Source organism: Crinia signifera, chromosome 5 (assembly GCF_055691185.1).
Source record: "Crinia signifera chromosome 5, ASM5569118v1, whole genome shotgun sequence".
Taxonomy (NCBI): domain Eukaryota; kingdom Metazoa; phylum Chordata; class Amphibia; order Anura; family Myobatrachidae; genus Crinia; species Crinia signifera.
The window spans coordinates 244128388-244153565 of record NC_139221.1 but is presented as its reverse complement, the minus strand read 5'-3'; the positions used below and the strand labels follow the sequence as shown (position 1 = coordinate 244153565).

The following is a 25178-nucleotide window of genomic DNA, read 5'->3' as shown; positions in this document are numbered from 1 at the left end:
TACTGCCCTGTGTCTCTCTATTCCCTCCCTGCATCCCTTAATTCCCTCCCTACCGCCCTGCATCTCTCTATCCACTCTCTACCACCCTGTGTCTCACTATCCCCTCCCTACTGCCCTGTGTCTCTCTATTCCCTGCATCCTTTAATTCCCTCCCTACCGCCCTGCATCTCTCTATCCCCTCTCTAACCACCCTGTGTCTCACTATCCCCTCCCTACTGCCCTGCGTCTCTCTATGCCCTCCCTGTGTCTCTCTATTCCCTCCCTACTGCCCTCCGTCTCTTTATTCCCTCCCTACCGCCCTGCCCCTCTCTCAAGTTAGGAGTTGATTGGCTTGTTGTTTAGCACTCTCCATTTTATCACTTTTTGAAGCTTAGTGCATCTGGCCCTATATCTGATGGTTGCTGTGCTGGGTCAGATGTAGCCCCATGGATGGCGAAACGAATGTGCCCATGTCTATGATGCACAAGTGCGAGCACATGTGTATGCCATAAACTTCTATGGAGCGAACGCTGACTATGACTAGTTGCAGCACGGTGTTCACTGCAGCTTGCCGCTATGCATAAGCCCGTGTGTATGCATTATGGCATTGATAAGGCTGGCTTCTTCTTTAGCGGCGGTGCTAGGGGGCACTAGCCTAAATTTTGCCCAGGGTATCAAATTAGTTATGGCTGGCTCTGGACTTAACCAATAAGATCAACCAACGTGTTCACAGCAGCACATATTTCACTCTCTAAAGGCCCATACACACTGGGCGATTTTGAGCTGAAAGCTGCTCAAAACACCAAGTTTCAGCGGCTTTTAGCTCAAATCCGCCCAGTGTGTGCGGCCCGGCGTTGAGTGGTGATGCATGGTAAAGCCGCTCATCTGCTTGTATTACCAGCAGATGAGCAGCTTTGTGGACGGCTTTGCTGCGCTATGCAAATCCATCCACCCCCTGCTGACAGTCCCAGGCAGGGGGAAGCGACTCAGTGTGTATGCACTGAGTGGCTTCCCCCCAGTGATGACAGCGGTCATCGCTGTCCATACATGCTGGGCATAATCGCCCAGTGTGTATGGACCTTTTTCTTAATTTGGCTAATAACATTAAATGTACCAGAAGACAACTCTTAGTAAATAAATATTAGATCAAAATTCACAGTATTTATCCAACTTGCTGTTACGATTCGGGGAGTAACTGAACATCTCCCAGACTGTATGGTGGTGCTGCCTCTAACCTCACTCTATTGGCCCTCCCTGACAGGTGGTCGTGGACTGCGGGATGCTAGGCTTCGTCTGTAGCCTCCACGGCTGAAAGGGCGAGTTAGGCCCGCCTAAGCTCCGGTGCAGCCAGGTGTTAGGTGGTGACAAGCCCACGACAACTGCCAAGGATAGGTCCAAGAGGACAATCTGACTAAACTAATAACCCCGACTAAAGAGGATAATGCAGAAGTACAAGTCCCTGAAGTGACACAAGTATGGAAAATAATAATGAAAATACTGCGACTCCGTCACAACCAAAACTACAGTCAAGCGACCCTGTTGCAACCAAACACCAGGCGACCTCGTTGCACAAAGACAACTTGTTCCTAGCACAACTTAAAGGGGAACAACCCCACATAAATGAACTGGAGGAATAATGCCCAACCTCCTCTTGGGCAACTGACATGCACCACAGTGCAACCTAACCGTAGCCTAAGACTACTCACAACACTGGGCATAAGATGGAAGGTAGTGGTTCCCAGATGCTTGAGAGTCAGCAGGCTCACGAAGGAAAGGCAGCAGCAGCACGTCCCAGGAAGAGTCCTGCATAAGGAACAGGATGACTGGACCGAGACTGCAGCCGGACAAGATACTTGACGGAACAAGACAATCCAGACCAGGAAATTGCAAACCAGGAAACAGGAAACTATCACTGGCTCTGCGAGGCTGGGGAGAATGCCTTAAGAAGGACTCAGGTGATTAGCACACCTGTGACATCTCCAGTCAACCTGCCAGCAGGAATAATGATCTCATTATCAATCAGCCTTGTGACTAAATCAAGATTCCAGAAGATTTGAGCTGCAATGGCACAGACTGACCACCGGAGGCCACCAAAGAGTCAAATGCCAAACACAAACAGAACAGAACACAAAACAGAACTGAACCATACTAATGGTTCCTAACACTTGCTTTTACTTATGGCGATTTTTAAGGAGCATGTATGGGGATTAAATAATAACTATTGTGTGCAAAGGATAATAAATCCCTCTAACCCTAAACATTACCTCATAATTTGTGTGTTGCATCCCATTTCATGTTACATCATTAGTCATAAGTGCAAAACCATTGTGTCTTTATACAGAGGAATAGCATATATAAATTCACAAATTCACAATATGTGCGTGTGTGGGGGGGTTCCTGTATGAGAGAGAGAGAGAGAGAGAGAGAGAGAGAGAGAGAGAGAGAGAGAGAGAGAGAGAGAGAGAGAGAGAGAGAGAGAATTGTGTTGCCCACGGCACTCCCAATGTATAATTGTAGATATCTTTTGCTGGGTGTCTTCCAATTGCAAGAGTACAAAATAGAAGAATAAAGGCAGCACGCTCTGGCTTTTTAGTACAGTCAGAACTTCACAGGTAACTTGATGTATCAACATTTTGGTTTATTTAGAACCTTCGTCAGGATTGGAATTCAGTTAAAGAGTAGGTGGGATATAAGCAATATCAATGGAAATCAGTCATTCATCCAGGATTTTGACACCCCCCCACCTCCGAGAAGAAACAATGGAGGAGGAGCCATCTTTATGAATGAGAAGCTTGACTGAGAAGCCTCAATAATAGGGGCTATCATTGACTTTAAATGCAGCAGTGATAGGGTCAAAGGACCATAACTTATTAATAGTGTGAATGGACAAGTCTGGGAAAAACCGGAGTTCACCCAGAACTTTTATACCTTCCACCAATCTAGCTCTTTTAAGGCTGTACTCTTTGATGTGAAAGAATTGCACCCTAAGAAGCAGAGGCGTACCTAGATATTTGTAGGCCCCATAGCAAAAGTTTGTAAGGGCCCCCTATTTAGCAACTGATGGTGATAAATGTATGTAAAACATATTAGTTAGACAGCAAAGATGGGCCCCCTTCAGCTCTGGGCCCCATAGCAGCTACATCCCTTGCACTTGCACCTATGATAGTTACGCCCTTGCTAAGAAGCGTGTGTTGGGAAGCATTGCAGGCGAGCATATCAGAGATTTGTGAGGAGGTGGATCCAATCTGTCCTTAAATTTGTCATCAGAGGAGGGCTTCCAAAAAAGGCTCAAAGCATAATCCCAGAGGGCTTCATTGGAGATGGAGTCCGTAGTGCCACGGGTCTTAACACTGTTCCTTCTGTATCTGTCCCACAAATCAGTCAGCTTGTCCTTAACTTTCAAAAGTTCCATCAGGAGTTGTGTAGAGCTTGTTGTGGGAGGCTACCAGCTCCTGCATAGTAGTCTTCAGGTGGTTGGTTCAGTTGTCTAAGCCCCAATCTGTTGCAATGTGCAGATGGTGACTGGGTCATCAGCTGGTAATCAGACCTTGGCAAAATGTAATACGGTGTGAGAATCAGAAAGTGAGAGATTTAGGGAGAGTTTTCACATTTTTTAAAGCAGCAATCAATTACATGGCAAATGCAACCTGGTTTTGCAATGTAATTGATTGCCGCTTTAAAAAAAAAAGTGAAAACTCTCCCAGAATCTCTCACTTTCTGATTATCACACTCTATTACATTTGGCCCCTTGTGTCTATGAGAAGATGAGACAGGAGCTAATGGTGTGGATTTCCATGTGATTTGGAGGCCGATGATTGGAGAAGCCAGATCGGCTAACGTATGCTTCTTAGGAAGCATGAAGAGCAGCAAGGAAACAGTAACAAAGCTAAGGACAGCGAAGATAACATATATAGACAACATACACTGCGCTAACATAGAAAACAAACTTTAACAAAAATAATGAAATAATTAGTCAAAAAAAACCATGAATCAAAAATAATAATAATAAAACATAATTTTATGAAACAGAAGCAAAAACACAGCTTATTGACCGACACATATTATAATCATTTCAGCTAAGGAATCCAGAGTTAGTTTCCAGCACATGGGATAAAAGTCCCAGGTTTGAGCAGTTGGATAGTGTATCTGATTAGTCCCATTAACTAGCAGAAGCTAATGATGCATTTCTTAGTAGATACAAAGAGGTTAAAGCAATATTGCAGCGATGAATTGATAAAGGTGATTTGATAGTTACCACTTCTCAATGAGTTATGATTGATGGCCTCAGCCAGATGTTAAGAAAAGATGTGCAGGTGGCCATCTGATGGTAACTGCTGTAAGTGGTTCCCAGCTTAGTCTGGTCAGCACTCCATTGTCTTGCCTTATCTGGATCCGCCCACAAGATGGTCACCAAATAATTGTGCAGGAAACTAGTCCCAGGTCCACAAGAGATCTCTGTCAATGCATTTCTCTGCCTCTAAATATTCAGCGGCTTCCTCAGGATAATATTATGTTTTATTATTATTATTTTTGATTCATGTTTTTTTTTTGACTAATTATTTCATTATTTTTATTAAAGCTTGTTTTCTATTTTAGCACAGTATCTGTTATCTATATATATTATCTTTTTTTTGTGGCTGGAGTATCCACATTACACTGCAGCTTAAATAGAACAGCACTTTATATCCTCTAACTTTGGGCAAAACCACACTGGGGCCCTTTGAGCGCATAGCCATCATCTGTTTGTTTCTACTCAAAGACAGAGAAGTTGGTGGGAAAGGGGAGAGTTATGGTAGGTTCTCAGATAGGAATGTGAATATTACCGAGGTCTCATGGGTGTTCGTGGCAGTGGTCACATAGAATAGGCATCATGATGTGGAAGGAGCATGCTAGGGAGAGCAGCCTAGAATGTCTATTACACATAAAATCACAATGCTGATGGTTATTTGGAATGGAGAGGACACCCAGCCAGGGGAAGTGACATGCAGCACAGTAGACCCAACTACAAGACTGTAAATATTTCAATGTGGGCTAACAGCAGTCCAGATGAACCCAGAAAAAGACATTGGTGTCACGTATTAGGCCTGCTGAGGGGATACAGTGAGAACTACAATTTGCTGCCCATTGTCCCACTCCTTTCAGGTGCTAAATAAAATATTAAAAAAATAAAAATAATAGGTTGTAATAACAATAAAAACAAGAATCACCTGACCTCATCAACCTGAAATTTCGCCCCCAGCAAATGATGCCCCAAGGCAGGAAATCCACCGCTGCTTCTAGCAGCACATCTCAAGATCTGACCTCTTCTAAATGTCAATGCACCTTACCAACCTGTCCCTATGCCTAGGTATGGACATTGGAAGCCCACCAATTGATGCTGGACATTCACCATTATTTTTTCGATGTGATGGTAACTAACCATTGCATAAAAAAAAAAAAAGGTTTGATTTTGGCATACATCAGAAGCTGGCCAACAAATGGTAAAACCACTTCCATCGGAAAACAAAAACATTGATGGTTGTGAGCAACCACAAATTAATGTCCATCCCTATTCTACCATTGCCTTTACTTACTGACAGTAGGAGTGGAATTACACATTACAGCAGGTATATGGACTATGTGAGCATGAAATGCAGTCATTAGTAATCTCACTCCTTGTGACCCTGTAAATAAATATAATAAAATGGGAACTTGTTACACAATAAAAAAACAAAACACAGAGGGACCTGCTTATGTATAAGGCTCACAAATGAATTGATGCAGTTTCCTTTTACACGATGGAGGGAAATATGAGAGAGAGCACGGGGGAGGGGGACACGGAGAAGGGGGGACTGCGAGGAGGAGGAGGAGGGGGTGATGAGCAGGAATGGGAGAAGAAGTGGACAGTAGAGAGGACAAGCAGTGAGGAGGGAGGCGGCCCTAGAGGGAGGAGGAGGAGAGAGGCGGGGGAGGCGGTGATGTGCCGCTGCTGCTGCTGCTCTAGCTGCCTCCCTGCTGGGGGAGCGGCAGGAGATCTCGTCACCTCGCCCAGGGATCTGTGCACCGGAGGAGGGAAAGGGGGGATTCTCCTCCCCGGGCAGGGTCCAGGGCTACTGCCATGTCGGAGGCGGCTGCAGAGGCAGGCTCCGGCGGCAGCTCGGCCAGTGCGGGGTCTCCGGCCGTGGTAGCCCCAGCGGCAAACGCTGGAGCACCCCGGGGAGCGGAGAGTCCGTCTGGGGGAGGCGCAGTGGTGGCAGCGCCGCTCAGAATTGCTGCGAAGAAGGGGCAGCTCCGCTCCGCTCCCCGGGCTAAGAAGCTGGAGAAGCTGGGAGTGTACTCAGCGTGTAAGGTAACGGGGCTGTGTTTGTGTGTGTGTGTGTCACTGTAGTGTGTGAGTGTAGTGACAGCAGGGCACAATCACACCCACACTGACACAGCATCAATGTTTCCTCACACTGCACTCATCACTACTGACACAAAACATTCTATAGCCGGGTAATAATCACACTGACAGTCACACACACATCACTACTGTGTATATAAACAAATGTGCTGACACTACCATATAGCAGGGTAATAATAACACTGACACTCACTACTGTGTATATAAACAAATGTGCTGACACTACCATATAGCAGGGTAATAATCACACTCACACATCACTACTGTGTGTATATAAACAAATGTGCTGACACTACCATATAGCAGGGTAATAATCACACTCATACATCACTACTGTGTATATAAACAAATGTGCTGACACTACCATATAGCAGGGTAATAATCACACCGACACACTGTCACACATCACTACTGTGTATATAAACAAATGTGCTGACACTACCATATAGCAGGGTAATAATCACACTCACACATCACTACTGTGTATATAAACAAATGTGCTGACACTACCATATAGCAGGGTAATAATCACACTCACACATCACTACTGTGTATATAAACAAATGTGCTGACACTATAGCCGGGTAATAATAACACTGGCACATCACTACTGTGTATATAAACAAATGTGCTGACACTACCATATAGCAGGGTAATAATCATAAATACTGTGTATATAAACAAATGTGCTGACACTACCATATAGCCGGGTAATAATAACACTCACACATCACTACTGTGTATATAAACAAATGTGCTGACACTACCATATAGCAGGGTAATAATCATAAATACTGTGTATATAAACAAATGTGCTGACACTACCATATAGCCGGGTAATAATAACACTCACACATCACTACTGTGTATATAAACAAATGTGCTGACACTAATAGCAGAGTGATAATAACCCTGACACTCAGACATAACTGTGTGTATAAACAAATGTAGCAGGATAATAATACACTCATAGACATCATAACTGTGTGTATAACAAATGTAGCATTGTAAATAACACAGACATAATGTACTTCGGTAAGAACAATATTTCCAAAATTGTGAATATATGAACAAATGCGCTGAAACTACATATTACATACCAGTGTAATAGTAACACTGATGCATCATAACTGCATAGTAACATATGTGCAGACACTACACATTACATAGCAGTGTAATAGTAACACGGATACATCATAACTGTGCATACCATAGTAACACATGCTGACACTACATATTACATAGCAGGGTAATAGTAACACGGATACATCATAACTGTGCATACCATAGTAACACATGCTGACACTACATATTACATAGCAGTGTAATAGTAACACCAAGTCATCATAATTGTGCATACCATAGTAACACATGCTGACACTACATATTACATAGCAGAGTAATAGAAACACGGATACATCATAACTGTGCATACCATAGTAACACATGCTGACACTACATATTACATAGCAGAGTAATAGTAACACGGATACATCATAACTGTGCATACCATAGTAACACATGCTGACACTACATATTACATAGCAGAGTAATAGTAACACGGATACATCATAACTGTGCATACCATAGTAACACATGCTGACACTACATATTACATAGCAGTGTAATAGTAACACCGATACAACATAACTGCATAGTAACACATGCTGACACTACATATTACATAGCAGTGTAATAGTAACACCAATACATCATAACTGTGTATACCATAGTAACACATGCAGACACTACACATTACATAGCAGTGTAATAGTAACACCAATACATCATAACTGTGTATACCATAGTAACACATGCAGACACTACACATTACATAGCAGTGTAATAGTAACACGGATACAACATAACTGCATAGTAACACATGCTGACACTACATATTACATAGCAGTGTAATAGTAACACCAATACATCATAACTGTGCATACCATAGTAACACATGCTGACACTACACATTACATAGCAGGGTAATAGTAACACCAATACATCATAATTGTGCATACCATAGTAACACATGCAGACACTACACATTACATAGCAGTGTAATAGTAACACGGATACAACATAACTGCATAGTAACACATGCTGACACTACATATTACATAGCAGTGTAATAGTAACACGGATACATCATAACTGTGCATACCATAGTAACACATGCTGACACTACACATTACATAGCAGTGTAATAGTAACACGGATACAACATAACTGCATAGTAACACATGCTGACACTACATATTACATAGCAGTGTAATAGTAACACCAATACATCATAACTGTGTATACCATAGTAACACATGCAGACACTACACATTACATAGCAGTGTAATAGTAACACCAATACATCATAACTGTGTATACCATAGTAACACATGCAGACACTACACATTACATAGCAGTGTAATAGTAACACGGATACAACATAACTGCATAGTAACACATGCTGACACTACATATTACATAGCAGTGTAATAGTAACACCAATACATCATAACTGTGCATACCATAGTAACACATGCTGACACTACACATTACATAGCAGGGTAATAGTAACACCAATACATCATAATTGTGCATACCATAGTAACACATGCAGACACTACACATTACATAGCAGTGTAATAGTAACACGGATACAACATAACTGCATAGTAACACATGCTGACACTACATATTACATAGCAGTGTAATAGTAACACCAATACATCATAACTGTGCATACCATAGTAACACATGCTGACACTACACATTACATAGCAGTGTAATAGTAACACAGATACAACATAACTGTGCATACCATAGTAACACATGCAGACACTACACATTACATAGCAGTGTAATAGTAACACCGATGCATCATAACTGCATAGTAACTCATATGCTGACACTACATATTACATAGCAGTGTAATAGTAACACGGATACAACATAACTGCATAGTAACACATGCTGACACTACATATTACATAGCAGTGTAATAGTAACACCAATACATCATAACTGTGCATACCATAGTAACACATGCTGACACTACACATTACATAGCAGTGTAATAGTAACACAGATACAACATAACTGTGCATACCATAGTAACACATGCAGACACTACACATTACATAGCAGTGTAATAGTAACACCGATACATCATAACTGTGCATACCATAGTAACACATGTGCTGACACTACATATTACATAGCAGTGTAATAGTAACACCAATACATCATAACTGTGCATACCATAGTAACACATGCTGACACTACATATTACATAGCAGGGTAAATAATAACACTGATACATCCTGTACTACTGTAAGAACAATACTGCTGACACAGCAAACACCATCCCACTACTCTCACTGTACAGAACACAACATTATCCATGTGTTATTGCCATAGTGCAGCCGGAAGAGTTACAGCCACAAGCCACACTGGTTGTACTATAGATGGTGACCCCTGTATATTGCTGTGATGAAATGTGTAGTTGGCCTGCTGATAACTGGGCCATCACTGTGAAATGATTCTATTTACATAGCAGCAACTCCATGTGGTAGAGTACTACTGTCATACTGTACCTGCATGAGGTGCTAGAACAATAATATTGACAAATGACAAATGTTTTTCTGTTACGCTAAATAGAACACTACAGGAAACTTGGACATGTATAATCTGCCACAGGAAAAGTGATTATGTGATTTTCTATAATAGAAATACAGTAATGTACATACTTGAAATATTTTAAGTAATCATACAAGACATAACAAAGCAGTTGCTGTGAAGGAATTTTATAGAGATTAGATTTATGTCTATGTTCACAACAATCTTAAATGTCTAATTTTGGATTTGTTTTGAATACACGGTGCGAACATTGTATGCGATTTGCATGCAATGCGATCCGCAGCTAGTTTAAAAAGTATGTGCAGCACATACTTTTTTGAACTGTGCGATGGGATGTGCGCAGGAGCGCGCATCGCACCCGCAGAACGCACCATGTATGGGCACCTTCACAAATAAACTAAATTGATTGTCTCAGAAAAGTTTGTCTGGCTGTAAATTTCATATGTACGCCTTCCCATGTATTGTTGTAGTGGATTTAGTAGTTAGTCATAATAAAGTTTTGTGATACTTATGCCTGAAAATCTGCCGTGCCTGATCTGAAAATATACCCATGGGTACAGGAAACAGTAATACTTTTATTTATAGATAAATTGTTATTGTGTTAAGCAACTGCTACCATGGAATAACAAGCAGCATAACGCTCCATAAGATGGGTACACACTGTACCTTCCCAACATGCATCCCTGTAACTCAGCGATGCAATGTAATAATACTGCTGTACGCACTAAACAAACTGCTTTTCACAGGTGTGATGTATCGCTGCATGTAACAACTACGGTAGCAGCAGAAGCATTTTAACCATATATGCATGCATTTATTTGTGCATTGAGCCCCAGCCCCAATGGTCGTGGTTTGCGTATGCGCATTTCTGCTATTATTTTTGATCAACTGTGCGTCCAGTGGTGGAACTAGAAATGTTGTGCCCCCCCAGCCCAAAAAAATTCTGTCCCCCCCCCCCCCCCACATTTATTTTTTTTCTCCATAAATGCTTATTGCTAGCAGTTTCCTGCTCATTGACAGGAAGTAGATGCTCATTGCCAGGGGTTTCCTGCTCATTGACAGGAAGTACATGCTCATTGCCAGGGGGTTGGTTACATGCTTGTTTTCATTCATTGACAATATTTTTTTCTTGTTACCAGATAGTTACATTCATGTTGTCAGGGAGTTACATGACCATTGCTGGGAGTTTACAATATATATAGCCGACCCATTGGAATCTGCAGAGACCATGTGCTGGCTGCTCCCACAAGTCACCTCTTGGGCTGCGGTGTCATTGTTGCGCCACTGCATGTATCCGTTAATAATAATTATTTGCTTAATTTGGCAGCAGATGGACAGTAATTCTCTAAAGCCGTGTTTAGCAGTCTGTTACACTTGTACATCATCATAAATTGTTTATTTGTTGACCGTGATTTGTATAGAACACCTAAATGATGCCTTTTATGATAATATTCATTCTCTGCTCTAGTGGGACTTATAATATTGTTGATGTAGTTATTATTTATATACTAGTAAGCAATGTGCCCTCTAATTTTACGAAGGCTGTGTGCGGCAAAAGATTTTGGCTGTGCAACTTTCGAAGGAAATTTTTAATTTTTGTGCGTCACTTGTATATAACTGGAAAATAACGTTCAGCATTTGTGTTCACTTTACTTCAAAATGGTATTAAACATTTAAACATTCAAAACACAGCACACAATGTAGTTAATAGGTGAAACACACATTAATTGAGTCCACAACTGCAAAAAGGGACCACTGCTGCTTTGTGCGCTCTGTTGTAATGTCTGTGCGCATGCTCGTCGAGTTGTGTACACGCGCTCAGCTTAGAGGGAACACTGCTAGTAAGTCTGCTCAAAGCAAATGCTTCAAAAGCTAGTCTGCTACCTTGTGATTGCCTCCGTGTTGGTGCATGTGTTCGAGAGAAAGAGAGGTAATTTCACTCGCTGCCAACAGATGGCAGTGTTTTGGAGACACTCAGATGCCATATGTGTGTAATATATATATCACTCGCACACACACCCACACCAGAAGGATAACGTTTGAGTGTCTTCTTTCTATGATGCCATAGTCTGAGCAGTGCACATCATACACCAAATTAAAGCTCTTGGTCTGTATATTTGCAGTGTTGTTTAGTTTCACAGAGTAATTTGGCAAAACCTCTACCTACCATTTATGATGTATTGCAATTGCAAAGTGACAGTTGGTGAACTCTCCCTGTGCACCTGCTGGGTGACCTGGTACATGTGACCTGCTGGGTGGCAGTTATTTGCAGCCACCCACTAAGCAGGGATTTTTCACAATTTTACTCTTAACCCCTTGAGTGGTGGGTTTTGCTGGGGCAGGACAAACCTACCAGGGCAGGGTTGTCCTGCCCCAGCAATACCCACCACAGTTCGTAGGCCAGCCCCACCTAACCTTCGCTCTGGCGTTTGTACGCCGGGGGCTGTGATCCACTGCCCCAGCCATCAGTCACTGCAGTGACCTCAGGCGGCAGGCGGGAGGATGTTCGCGGCAGCTCGGGAGGACTCCGGTGCCTGAACTCTCTCGAGTCCCGCTGAGCCGCCTTGAACATCCCCGAGCCTGCCGCCTACATCATTGCTGTAAACTGCATGGTGGCTGGCAGCTGGGGAAGAGGGGGGTCAGGGGAGCTCCGGCGTACGATCACTGGAGCAAAGCTGATATGGGGGTTGGGCAGAGTGACGGGGGGGGGGGGGGCTCTAGAGGTGGTGTGCCAGTGGTGCACACCTGGACACCACTGGCGTGCAGATATTCCACCCATGGGTTTAAAAGGGTGAGAAGTGGTAAAATGTCCCGCCCAACAAACCTTTGCCATATTGAAACTGAGCACGTCAGCTAGTTGTTATTAATACAAGAATATTGTTTGTATATGGTATAATTCATAATACAGAAATAATTACCAGAGTGGCAGAGACCAAGGATTATGTGCCATTGTAGGGAGTATGGAGTAGTAGATGATAGTCATCTGGTACACATCTGGTTATGGATAAGTCATTCAGTTGATCCGCTGACCTGTCTTGATAAGTAATTACATGTAGACTATTCAATCGTCCACCTAATCTGTCGTGCCTGATGTCACAACTGGATAAATGTATCAAGGGGAGGGGGCCTGGATAGCAATATGTAGCTACTCGTAATGGGATGTTCTACCTAGCTGAGACTTATGCATATAGCCAGATATTTGTAGATTGATCAGCCATACGCTGTGCTGTGAGCCTGACGCGATATAACTGTGACCGCTGTCACTCATAGTTCGGACAGCCTGGCCTAGATTACACCAGTCTATTAAACCGACCCCGATGTCATAGTACAATTTACTGCATTCCTTGGTGATTTCATATTTTATTATCTAAAATGTGGCCAATGCTAAATACATTATATGGTCAAATGTGGCCAACCCCAAAAGAAAATCACCGGCTGCTCATTTAAATGGAATTGAAATAAATTGCGTTAGTCAAAGGGAATGCTTCTTATACATTTTAATTTCCTAGTAAACTTTTATATAGTAAATGCTTAATCATATCTGGACCTACTTGGTAAAAATAAATGTTGCTCTAAAGATAAAGCATCCCAGTTATTTTATTACACTTTTGCTTCTAAAACTTTTAGATTAAAAATGTATTTTTCACATGATGCAGCATGGCCATCGCTCTCTGATGCTGGTGTTTTACCAGGTCCCGCCAATATTGCTGGGTACACCCATCCCTTAGATGCCATCCCACCGCTTTAGTTGTTGCTGTATTTAAACTATATGAACTTGGGATTTCTTCGGACTAGTTTTTAAGTGGAAAAAAATAAATAAAAAAGCATATAAAAAAAATAAAGTGTTTTTGTAAATGTTTAATGCCAGTGGCTAATGCTTAACTCCTCTTGTTTTTTTGTGTGTGTTCCTCTCAAATATGTGTTTCTGTTCTTTCAATTTTGTACTACTATTTTCTTTTCTTATAAGCAGTGGCGGTTTTTACCTCAGTGCAGCCCCCATAACACCCCCCCCCCCCCCCAGGTAAAATATGCCACTGTGCTCTGTCTAAGTGAAACCAGATGCAGATGAAGCACTGGCTTCACTGTGACTGGCAATAACTTCCTATTGAAAGTCCGACCTGCCAGTCACCCCAGGCAGTCCCTACCCTCTGGGATGCCTCTTTGGCTTCTACGGGTTGCAGGTGGCATGTGCATGCGCAGTACCGACGTAGGTACTGCGCATGCCCTGGTCTCTGCGCATGTCATCATTGTACAGGCGCTGGGACCGGGGGCGGGGGTTGTTGTGCCAGCCCCCCTCCTACTTCTGTAAGGTAGGAGCCGCCACTGCTTATAAGTTAAGAGTAGGACTAATGTTTAGCATTACTTTGTTCTTTTCAATTTATTATATATCTGAGGGCACTTTGTATGTTTAATCTATCTACAGGTTCATATATTCAAATGTATAGTCTTACAGCAAAGAGAAAGGGTGTTGGGGAACATTCACTTGCAATAGGATTTATTCGTTTTAATGAAAGACGTAAAAGAAATCATATTAAAGCCCAATAACTTTAGATTGTTATTTATTTCACACTCACCCAATCCAGGTAGATGAATTTAAGAAAGACCAGCACTCGTTTGTAGATGAAAAAAGTACTCTGTATTTACAGGTAACGCATGTTTATACAAACAGTACAGGCAGCTGACCCAACAGCCGTTTCAACCAGGGTGTCCTGGTTTTCGTCATGGGTGACACACAAGGGGAGCCTGGTGGTGTTTTATACCTAAAGAAAGGGCGCCAGTCCCTCCTATACTGACCCTGGAGGGACTGGCGTTACCTGTAAATACAGAGTACTTTTTTTCATCTACAAACGAGTGCTGGTCTTTCTTTGCTTCATCTACCTGCTACGTGGATTGGGTGAGTGTGAAATGTATGTAACCCTTTATGGACCCTGCACCAATTGGACTACTACACAGTGAGTGCCTTCCTGCCTTATTCTCTCGCTCTCTCTCTCTCTCTATCTCTCTCTCTATCTCTCTCTCTCTCTCTCTCTCTATCTATCTATCTATCTATCTATCTATCTATCTATCTATCTATCTAGACACTCTTTGGTAAATTGTGTTTTAATTAAATAATCCCTTATTTACCATTTTGCTACACCACCACATGTCAATGAGTATACTTTTATTTATTTAATCCAATGGTATTTTACATCTGTCTATCAACAATAAAATGTTATTAATATCTCATCTAGAATGCATTTGATTGTAATCATAGAGCTCTCCTACACTAGCTGCTATGCTTTTGGCTGTCAGTGAAGGGGTACCCCAGAAGCCCAGAGTCAACCTAAAGTGATCACATATCAATGGTTCGCTAAGCCTAATTTATTTCAGTAGGTCGTTTCTACCAATAACTGTTTCTAAAACCCTGATGTCTGAATACAATTGGATCTTGGTAATCTAATATTCTAAAACATTTTGGATTAGCAATTTAAGGTTGGAAAGTACAAAATTAACATTCTATAGATCCAACTCTTTCTAGAGAGCTACCCAGCAGTGATCTTGCATCTCCCTAGTGGGGAATCTTGGCACAGAGGCTCTGATTCAACCTGTAGAATGCAAATTAAAAAAAATCAGCACAGCCCTAGTTAACTGCTTCTGTATACGCCCAGTGCAAATATTTACATTACATTAATATAGAGAGAAATGGTTCTTAGAATCTGAATAACCACAGTGCACCCATACAGACAAAAGTGCAAATGGGATTAAGCACATTAAATGAAATACACTTCTCTTTCCAGAACAGATGCTTGTTTTGTACTTTTGTGAGGTGGAGCTCCAGTGGGTAACCAGCCAAAGGCAACACACTGGGCATAGTAGGAATAACATTTAAATTTACAGTTCTTACTGCCTATCTTCAGCTTATGTCAGTGTGTTTGCCAGGACCATTTTTATTGATTTTTATTTTTCTTTCTTTCTTGAAAAACTACAAGAAATATACACTATATCAGGGATGGCCAAACCTGTCCTCAAGATCTACCAACAGTTCATGTTTTTCAGGCAACCTGTGAATCTCTATAGTAGATTGCAGCATGTTTTAAAATGTGACAGTTAGTAATGACTACAGCTTTGCACCAGCTAGGTAATTTGGAAAACTTGGACCGTTGGTAGATCTCAAGGACCTGTTTCGCCCGCCCAGCACTATTGTATATGGACAAAGGTATTTGGACACTTACCATTACACCAACAGGGACTGTAAAAACATTGTATTCAAATACTTATACTTTAGTATGGAGTTTGTCCCCCTTTTGTAGCTATAACTGCTTTCACTCTTCTTGGAACGCTTTGTCAAGATTATGGAGTGTTTCTGTGGGAATTTTATGCCCATTAATACTGTAGAGCATTTATGAAGTCAGGCACTGATGTTTGACAAGAAGGCCTGCCTTGTGCAGTCTTGTTCCAGTTCATCCCAAAGGTGCTGATGGAGTTGCGATCAGGGCTCTGTGTGAGCCAGTCAAGTTCTTTTATACCCAACTTATAAAACCATGTCTTGGCTTTGCATGTTGGAGTAGAAAAGGGACTTCCACCAAACTGTTGCCACAAAGTTGGAAGCTTGGCATTGTTAAAAATGCCTTGTTCTGCTGAAGCATTAAGATTGCCTTTCATTGGATAAATGGAAAATGGGCATAACCCAACCCTGAAAAATAGCCCCATCCCATTATCCCTCCCCCCATCAAACTTCGCAGTTGGCATAATCCAGTCAGGCAGGCAGGGCCTGCGCCACCACTAGGCAGCCTTAGGCATTTGCCTAGAACGCCGGCCACTGGAGGGCTGCAGTGAGATGCAAGAGGAGCAGCAGCAGGAAAGCTACCGCCGGCTGTGGCTTGGCGGCCTCTCGAGCAGGTCCCCCGAGCGTCTCTCCTTGCTCCCGCGGCATGTGGTCTAGCATCTCCGCTGGAGCCGGGGCCTCGATTTCCAGAGGCTAGATCCGGCCACTTGCGGTCTCACCCGGGCTCCGTCTGCGGCTTCCTCCCGGCCTCCCATGACGTCCTAGTGCCCAACCAGCGTGGGAACCTCCGGAGGCGGCCTCCAGACCGGCCGTTTAGCCCCACAGACGCCCGAACGGGTCCTGACCCCGCAACTGCGGCTTGTTCCTGAGAGAAGGCAGAGGCCATACTACAGGTTAGTCTGGGTGGCAGAAACAGCACTCCTGCGCCCGGCCCTGTATGCCTGTGGAGACCTTCAGCTGCTGCCTCTTATGTGCAGGCCTCCTCCACAGCCACACAGCCATCTAACTACCTTCATCCTGGTGCAACGCTAGGGAGGTGAATTAACCCTCAAGCACCCCCTCTTTCTATACTGTGGGTTGATACATACCTAGCCATCCCATCTTACATCCCACTGATCTCTAAAAGGTGTATGTATGTCTCTCTCAATTGTGTATGTGAGAAGCGAGGGGGGGGGGTGTAGGGGAAACAGGGGCGGTATCCTGTAGGTTTGCCTAGGGCGCCTACATGCCTTGCACCGGCCCTGCAGGCAGGTAATGGTCTCCCGACATCTGTCAGACCCAGACTCTCATATTGGCAGAGAAACGTGATTAGTCATTTCACAGAACATGCTTCCACTGCGCCATAGTCCATTGTCTGTGTGATTTACACCACTCCATCTAATGCTTGTCTTTGGACTTTGTATGTGAGGCTTGCATGCAGAATCTTGACCATGGAAACCCTTTTTTTAAGCTGTGTGCTCACATTAATGCCAGTGGAATTTTGGACTCTTCCGCTATTGAATCTGCAGATCATCAGCGACTTTTAGCACCATGCAGTCATGGACCGCACTCTGATTTAATGTGGTCAACAAGTGATAGTGGTCTAGAATATTTGTAACAAAGAGATTTATTGGCTTTGGAGTGTTCCTAGCCCTCAATGGATTCTAATTTCTATGCCTTTCTAAAATTTGAGAATTTTTTTTTTTCTATTCAATTAATAGGAAGTAATTTGTAATGCCCCGTACGCACTTTACGATATGTGGCACCACCAATATAGTTAACGCATTTGGCAGTGCGATCCAGCGGCCGTTGATATTGAGCAGCATGGCCCTCGTTCCGACATAGTAGAGAGAGCCTGTGCTGCACAGTCTATTCCTACTTTCAATGCCACGCATTTGGATCAAATCGTGATCGGGTGCTGCAAACCACAGTGCGATTTGCACTAACGTGCAAATGATTTTGAGTATATAGTCAAAATCGATACTACAAATTACATTAACAAATCTAAATAAAAATGCGTATGCAGCAAAGACTCTGTTATGCAAAAAATACACATTTAAATGTTCTGATTTGGTTAATAGAGTGAATAGGATGCACAAGCAGCTTCTGCTGATTAAGATATGTGGCGTGTTATGGTACAGTGGTTTCCTGGAAAACACTAATTTCTCATACAGATACAGTCATACACAGATTATATACATGCTCCATGTCATTTTAATCATCAGAACTGCTTGTGCATCCTATTATATTACAAATAAGATGCATTTCCATGGAGAACCAAAGCACCAAAAAGGAAGCTCAGAACTACCGGGTCACACAGAGCTCACAAATTATGTGTAACGTGACTTGTAGCACAGAGGATAGATGTATGTTAAGACTTCTGTATTAGTGTAAATTACCAGATCATATAGCAATTAATTTAAGATCTAAACCTCATTTTAAAATGCAGCTACCATTAGTCAATATATGTTCTTCCACAACAATGTCTAAGCTGTATAAATAAATAAATAAACACATAAAATAACAGGTGGTGGTACATATTAAATATACTGAATACGTTGGCTTGGGTAAATGAAAGCTAGAAGTCAGGCATTTAGTGAAAGGATTTCCGTGTGGCTGCTTAAGTACACATGATGGACAGATTGTAATTATGTTCCTTGTACTCTGTATCTCTTCTGCCAGTGGGAGGGAAATAATCGTACTCCTCTTAATCTTTAGTAAGTGATTAAGGGCAGTAGATAAAAACACTACTTTATTAAAACTCACCGGCTACCTACTGATTTGATAATGAATTCTAGATTGTTGCCTCTGTTTCAGTGGAATATAGAGAGCAGATTTTTCTACATTAAAAAAAAAAAATCTTAAACATGGAGAGTGAAAGCAAATAGATTTACAATGAACAAACACAATGTTTTTATTAAAAATGTTAATTTGGCCAAGTGTCAGTGATTCATCTGCGGGTATTACCAGCAGACTAAAACATCCCAGTCAGGGAAGAGTAACTGCATGGGTTTTCAAATATGGCGGGTGCCAGAATGAACACTAGCTATCCTGTGAAACATGGATGGGGAACCTTAGGCCCTCCAGCTGTTGTTGAACTACACACAGAGGCAGACCTAGTGAGTTGTGGGCCCAGGTGCAAGAATATGCTCCGCCCCCCCCCCCATACTCAAAATAGGAACATTTTGCGCTAAAGGTGGGCGCCAAGGTAGAGTAGACCGATAGTGGTGTCACAGTGTCCATTATTCACATTAAACCACATAGTAGCGCCACTTGTACACATTGCGCCAGGTAGAGTCCCTCATACCCCTTTCAGATCACATTTATAACCTGGGTTATTGTCAGATGGATCTGCGATGTGAAAGCACCAAACTGAATAACCAACCAGCCATTTCAACCCAGGTTATAAGAAAGATTAAAATCTGGCTGGCCTGTGTATAATGGGCGACGGGTTTAGTGCGAAAGGGTCGGACCCAGAATCAAAATACCGGGTCCAACCAGGCATAGCAATCTGAAAGAACACCTTAGACACACTGCGCCAGGATTACGCACACCACAATGTCCATTGCACTGTTATACAATGTAATGGCAATTACAAATTGTCACACACTGCAGTACACATTACACATTATGCTGCACACTGTAGTGCCAATTACACATTATGCTGCATACAGTAATGTCTTACATACTGTAGCACACAGTAATGCCCATTACACATTATGCCACACACCTAATGTCCATTACATATTATGCTCCCAGTAATGTCCCTTACACATAATTTTGCCAGTAGTGCCCCTTAAACATTGCCCACATTAATGCACTTTATAGAATTGCCATATTAGTGCACACCACACACATCCATGGCGGTGGGCGGAGAGTGGCCATGTGCTGCTCCCCCCCATGATCCAGCACTCAGGGCTAGAGCCTAATCAGCATATTGGTATATATGGTCCCTGGTCCCCTCCCTGTAGCATAATTATTATATATCAGCCTCCTCCCCCCCTAGTTGTATTAATATTTAACAGCCTCCTCACTGTAGTAATATTAACAGCCCCCAGGCCTCTAAGTCCCAAGATCTACCAACCGTTCATATTTTCTAGACCACCTAGCTGGTGCACAGGTGCAGTCATTACAACATTTTGAAATCTGTGCTGCATTCATTCCTAACTGACACATTCTACTGTTGGTAGATCTCGATGAACAGTTTGACCACCCCTTGTCTAGGCTCATCTTCAGTTCTATTCAGAGCAAACACAACTTGATTGCTGTGAACAGTGTTCTTCTACGGTGTGCTGGCCTATGCTTACTCAGCCGCTTACTTTGGAATGCATGGTGCATATGCATCCTGTGAATGATTGTGTGCGCAAGTGTAAAACTGCACAATGAACATAGACACATCTGTATGTATGCTTATGTAACTGACTGCTCTATGAATAATAAACTGTAAACTAAATACAGGGAGTTCAAAAAGCCCCTTCACAGTGATTGCTATGCAAGTCTCCTGCAGAGGTCCCACTCGTGTTTCATGGTCTCTGGCAGCTATGTGATTCCCCACAGTCCTTGTCCCTCTCTGGCCTCCCACAGCTGCATAGAAGATCTATGGACTGACCTCTATGTATCAAACTATGATGAACATAGTGTTTCGGAGCTTGGCCCATTTATTTTACGCCATGGTCAAATTTCATAAACTGCTTAATGCCTATGTAGGCATATTCACAGTGTCAGATTCAACTGGAGGAGTCTATAACAAATGTGAAAGACTCCGATACTCCAGATATGTGTACCTTGCAGGCACAGCACAGTTATCACCATCGCTGTCCCTGTAGTAGAAAGGGGGGATATTTCGTTCCAATTGCCAAGCTTATTAATACATAGGCCCCCTGGACACCATTGTGTCATACAAATAATGATCAACTTTTTAAATGAGGTCATTTTCATATATAGAACTGGTTTATTAATTCATAATTGTGTAATTATGTAATTCTTTTGTTACATTTGTTTGCTTACACATACGATACGATTCTGTGATTTTTAGCAGATATTTTGCACATCACAGATGTTTCCACTCAAAGGGTTAACTAACACTGGTTGCAATGTCAGTTTAAGATTTGCCGTAACAAGTAACTAAAGATTTGTGTTTATGTGCTTGGCATCATATTCTATTATGTTTCATATTTCACTGTATACTTTGTTTATTAACTGTTAAATGTAAATATATAATGACTTCCGATCTCGCTAATAAATTATGCATGCATATAAATTTCCTAGTCCCTATTCATATAAATAGAACATTAATGTCCTGTTTTCATTATTTCAGTTAAGTGACACAATAGATTACAGCATAATCCTTTCTACAGGCAGGTGATCTTGGAAATGTGTTATGGATTATTATGCAATAAGATAAATACTCTTTATCACAATCAAGTTATTGTACTACAATGTTCTAAAGACATTTAGATCAACTGTATTCTTTGAATGGATATGAATGAATAATAAAGAGATTGTTTTACTATTCATGGTTGCACTGGAATAATATTCCACTGCTATTTTCCACATCGAGTTAAACCTGAGTTTAAAAAAAATGGCTCTCCCTTGTCTGCTTAGTTGCTAGTTACGAAAGGAAGCATATTAACAAAATCTATGCTGCTTTCCCACTGCCTACACGGGTAACGACTCGTTTTTTTTAAACGGGTCTTTAAACAGGTAGTAGCCATAAAGACCCTTTCCCACTGCAGCTTTTAAACGGTAAATTACCATCTAAAAGCCGTTTTTGTCCCATTCCCACTTACCCGTTTAAAATAGTAAAGATGGAGGGGGGGGGTTAAAAAAGAAACAACGTGGAGTGTCCCCCCCCCCCCCCCCCCCCACTGCCGTATGCAGCACCAGGTCTGGGGCTGGTTCCCAAAATACAGGCGACAAAATGACTAGGGGTCCCCCGTATTTTAAGAACCAGCCCCAGGCCAAACCAGCCAGCAGGGTAATGCCACAGCTGGGGGGAGACTTTTTATACAAGTCCCCCCGGCCAAAGCATTCACCCTCTGATCGGTCAGCCTGGCCAGAGGCCCTGGGGGAGTGGGGACCCCCCCAATTAAGGGGTCCCCCCCTTCCAGGACTTACCTGACCAGGCTGAAGCCTGGTGCTGTCCCCGGTGACCCTGTGCGGTGGTCACCGGGCTGATTGAAGTGTAAAAAAATTGAATAAAAACTATTGTCCTTTACTGTGGAATTATGAGTCCCAGCAAGCCTCCCCCGCATGCTGGGACTTGGAGAACCCAGCATGCGGGGCATTAAAGGGCCTGCTGGCACTTGTAGTTCCACAGTAATAAAAATAGTCAAATAAACACACTGACACACAAAAATAAAACTTTATTACATCCAAAGCCCATACATACTGATACTTACCTATCTTGAGCCCGTCTGTAGGTCCATGGGTCCGGTCCGGTGCCTTGGTTCCAGGGCTGGTCTGGGCTCCAGGGCTGAAGAGTCTGGGGTCCTGGATCTGAAGAAATCTATGGGGGACCTGTGGAAGGAAATCCTACTCACCAGGTCCTCTGGCGAAGATCCCGTCATCTTCTCTGTCTCCGCCGTAGTCCACCGCATCAGCTGTCGGTACCTGATTGGAATAAGAGGCGCAGAGATATTTCATCTTCCACGCCTCTCATCCGAATTATTCTAGTCGGCCCTGCTGGCTGGTTTGGCCTGGGGCTGGTTCTTAAAATACAGGGGGACCCTTAGTCATTTTGTCCGCCGTATTTTGGGAACCAGCCCCGGACCTGGAGCTGTTTTTAAAAAATCAGCGAAGCCCTATTTTTTTAATACCAGCCCCGACTCTTACAGCCTGGTGCTGGTTACGGCGGGTGGGGGGGGGGGGGGGGGGGGAGAGAGACACCCCCATGCGTTTTTTTTAACGTGTAAAAGGGTACCCCTTTCCCACTGCCGAAAAAACAGCTTTTAAATGGGTAAAACTCTGCTTTTTACCCGTTTTAAAAAAAACACTGTATTTTTAAACGGGTACAGCAACCTAGAGCATTCCCACTGCAGATGTACCCGTTTAAAAAGCCTTAAAAAAGGGCAAATTACCGTTTAAGGGCTGCAGGGGGAAAGGGGTACTAGTTTCTAAAGTGGACCTACATTGATCCTCCAAATCTTTACTTTTTGAATTCAGAAAAGAGCAGCATAATGTGCTGTAATCACAGACAAACATACAGTATTATTGTCTGTGTGTATTATATTTGTTCTCTTATCACCTAGGTTCCCAATTTGTTTTGAATCACGGCACCCTTGAGTTTCAGAATATTTTTTGTGGCACCCAAAGGCCAAAAGTTTGTTGCCGAGAATTTAAGAGAAAAAAATATGAAATTAAATAAGTTGTGCTTCTATGTTATCTTTAGGTTCAGTTATGTGGTGAGGGACATGAGTCACATCTGTTAATCCACATTTGTTAGAATTGGTATAACTACTGTATAAATACATTGAATAACTGATTTTCTCGGACCCATGTGTTTTCTGATGAAAAAAGGTTTTAAAAGCAGAGGCGTAGGGAGGGCGGAGCCGGTGGAGCACGTGCTCCAGGCGCAGAGACAGCAACTGGCGCCGGAGACGTGCACCCCGCTCCCTGCTCTCTCCCCTGCCCGCCCCCCGTCAGGGCCGGATTTCTAGAGCACCCATCATCGGCGGCAGGCTGTGACCAGACAGCCGCCGCAAGCCAGGGAGAAAGTAACAGCTTCTCCCTGGCTGTCCCTTCTCCTCCCTCCCCCCGCAGAAGCCGACTCGCTCCCCCCACACCGCACACATACCGCTTCTGCTCCCGCTGATGCCTGCTCAGTAATGCTGGGGCTGGCTGCCGAGGTCGCATCAGGCAACTGAACTCACCCAGGAGCCGGCATCAGCGGGAGCAGAAGCGGTATGTGTGCGGTGTGGGGGGAGTTAGTCGGCTTCTGGCCTGGCTCCTCATAAACACCCAGCCACCACTGACAGCCAGCTGTATGTATCCCGGCAACAGCAGTCCCCTGGGCCCACTGCCGCTTGCCGGGAGGTACGCTCCGCTGCGACGCATTGATCAAAGGGAAGGGGGGGGGGGGAGAGAGGAAGAGCTGCCGCTTTTGTCATTCCACGGCGGGAGCGAGGGGAGGAGGAAGTAACTCACGGAGCATCTGGAGTGGCTGCGGACTGTCTGCAGGTGAGGTGAGGTACTCCTAAGGGCTTGGGTATGTGGAGTGCTGCACTACTATGCTAATGCTTAGGAGGAGGAAGGCTGCAGCTAACTGCTGGGGAGGAAGAGGGGGGAGGTTGATGCTGCTGAGGGCTGAGCACTGGGCACCCCAACCCCAGTCTGCCCCCACTAAAATAAAAGTTGACATCATCACAGAGTGGGGGGCGATCTGTAATAAATGTGAGTAGGTCTCTTTGTGTTTGTTAATTTTGTTTATGAGCATCATGCACATTTTTTAAGTGATTGAGGGGAAAGAAGTGTGCACATATATAGTGCTATGCGTGTATATTAAGTGATAGATGTGTGCGTGCGTATAATGTGATAGATGTGTGTGCGTATAATGTGATAGATGTGCGCGTGTGTGTGCATATAATGTGATAGATGTGTATGTGCGTGTGTATGTGTGCGTATAATGTGATAGGTGTGTGTGTGTGTGTGCGTATAATGTGATAGGTGTGTGTGTGTGCGTATAATGTGATAGATGTGCGTGTGTGTGCGCGTATAATGTGATAGATGTGTGTGTGTGTGCGTATGTGATAGATGTGTGCGTGCGTATTATGTGATAGATGTGTGTGTGTGTGCCTATAATGTGATAGATGTGCGTGTGCATGTGCGTATAATGTGATAGATGTGTGTGTGCCTATAATGTGATAGGTGTGTGTGTGCGTATAATGTGATAGATGTGCGTGTGTGTGCGCGCGTATAATGTGATAGATGTGTGTGTGT

At 43.2% G+C, this 25178-nt stretch overlaps 1 protein-coding gene across 6 annotated transcripts in view; it reads left to right on the top strand.

The window, feature by feature from the left end:
- The first annotated feature begins 5883 nt into the window (after positions 1 to 5883).
- Positions 5884 to 25178, top strand: part of KAT2B (lysine acetyltransferase 2B) — a 103366-nt gene continuing 84071 nt past the window's right edge. For 3 of the 6 annotated variants that reach the window (XM_083188754.1, XM_083188758.1, XM_083188756.1), the window contains exon 1: positions 5885 to 6307. In XM_083188754.1, coding sequence (XP_083044880.1) covers positions 6077 to 6307 — 231 coding nt within the window. In that variant the 5' untranslated portion in view covers positions 5885 to 6076. Of the gene's footprint in view, positions 6308 to 25178 lie in introns of all 6 variants that reach the window. The other 3 variants (XM_083188755.1, XM_083188757.1, XM_083188753.1) reach the window with 2 other exon arrangements.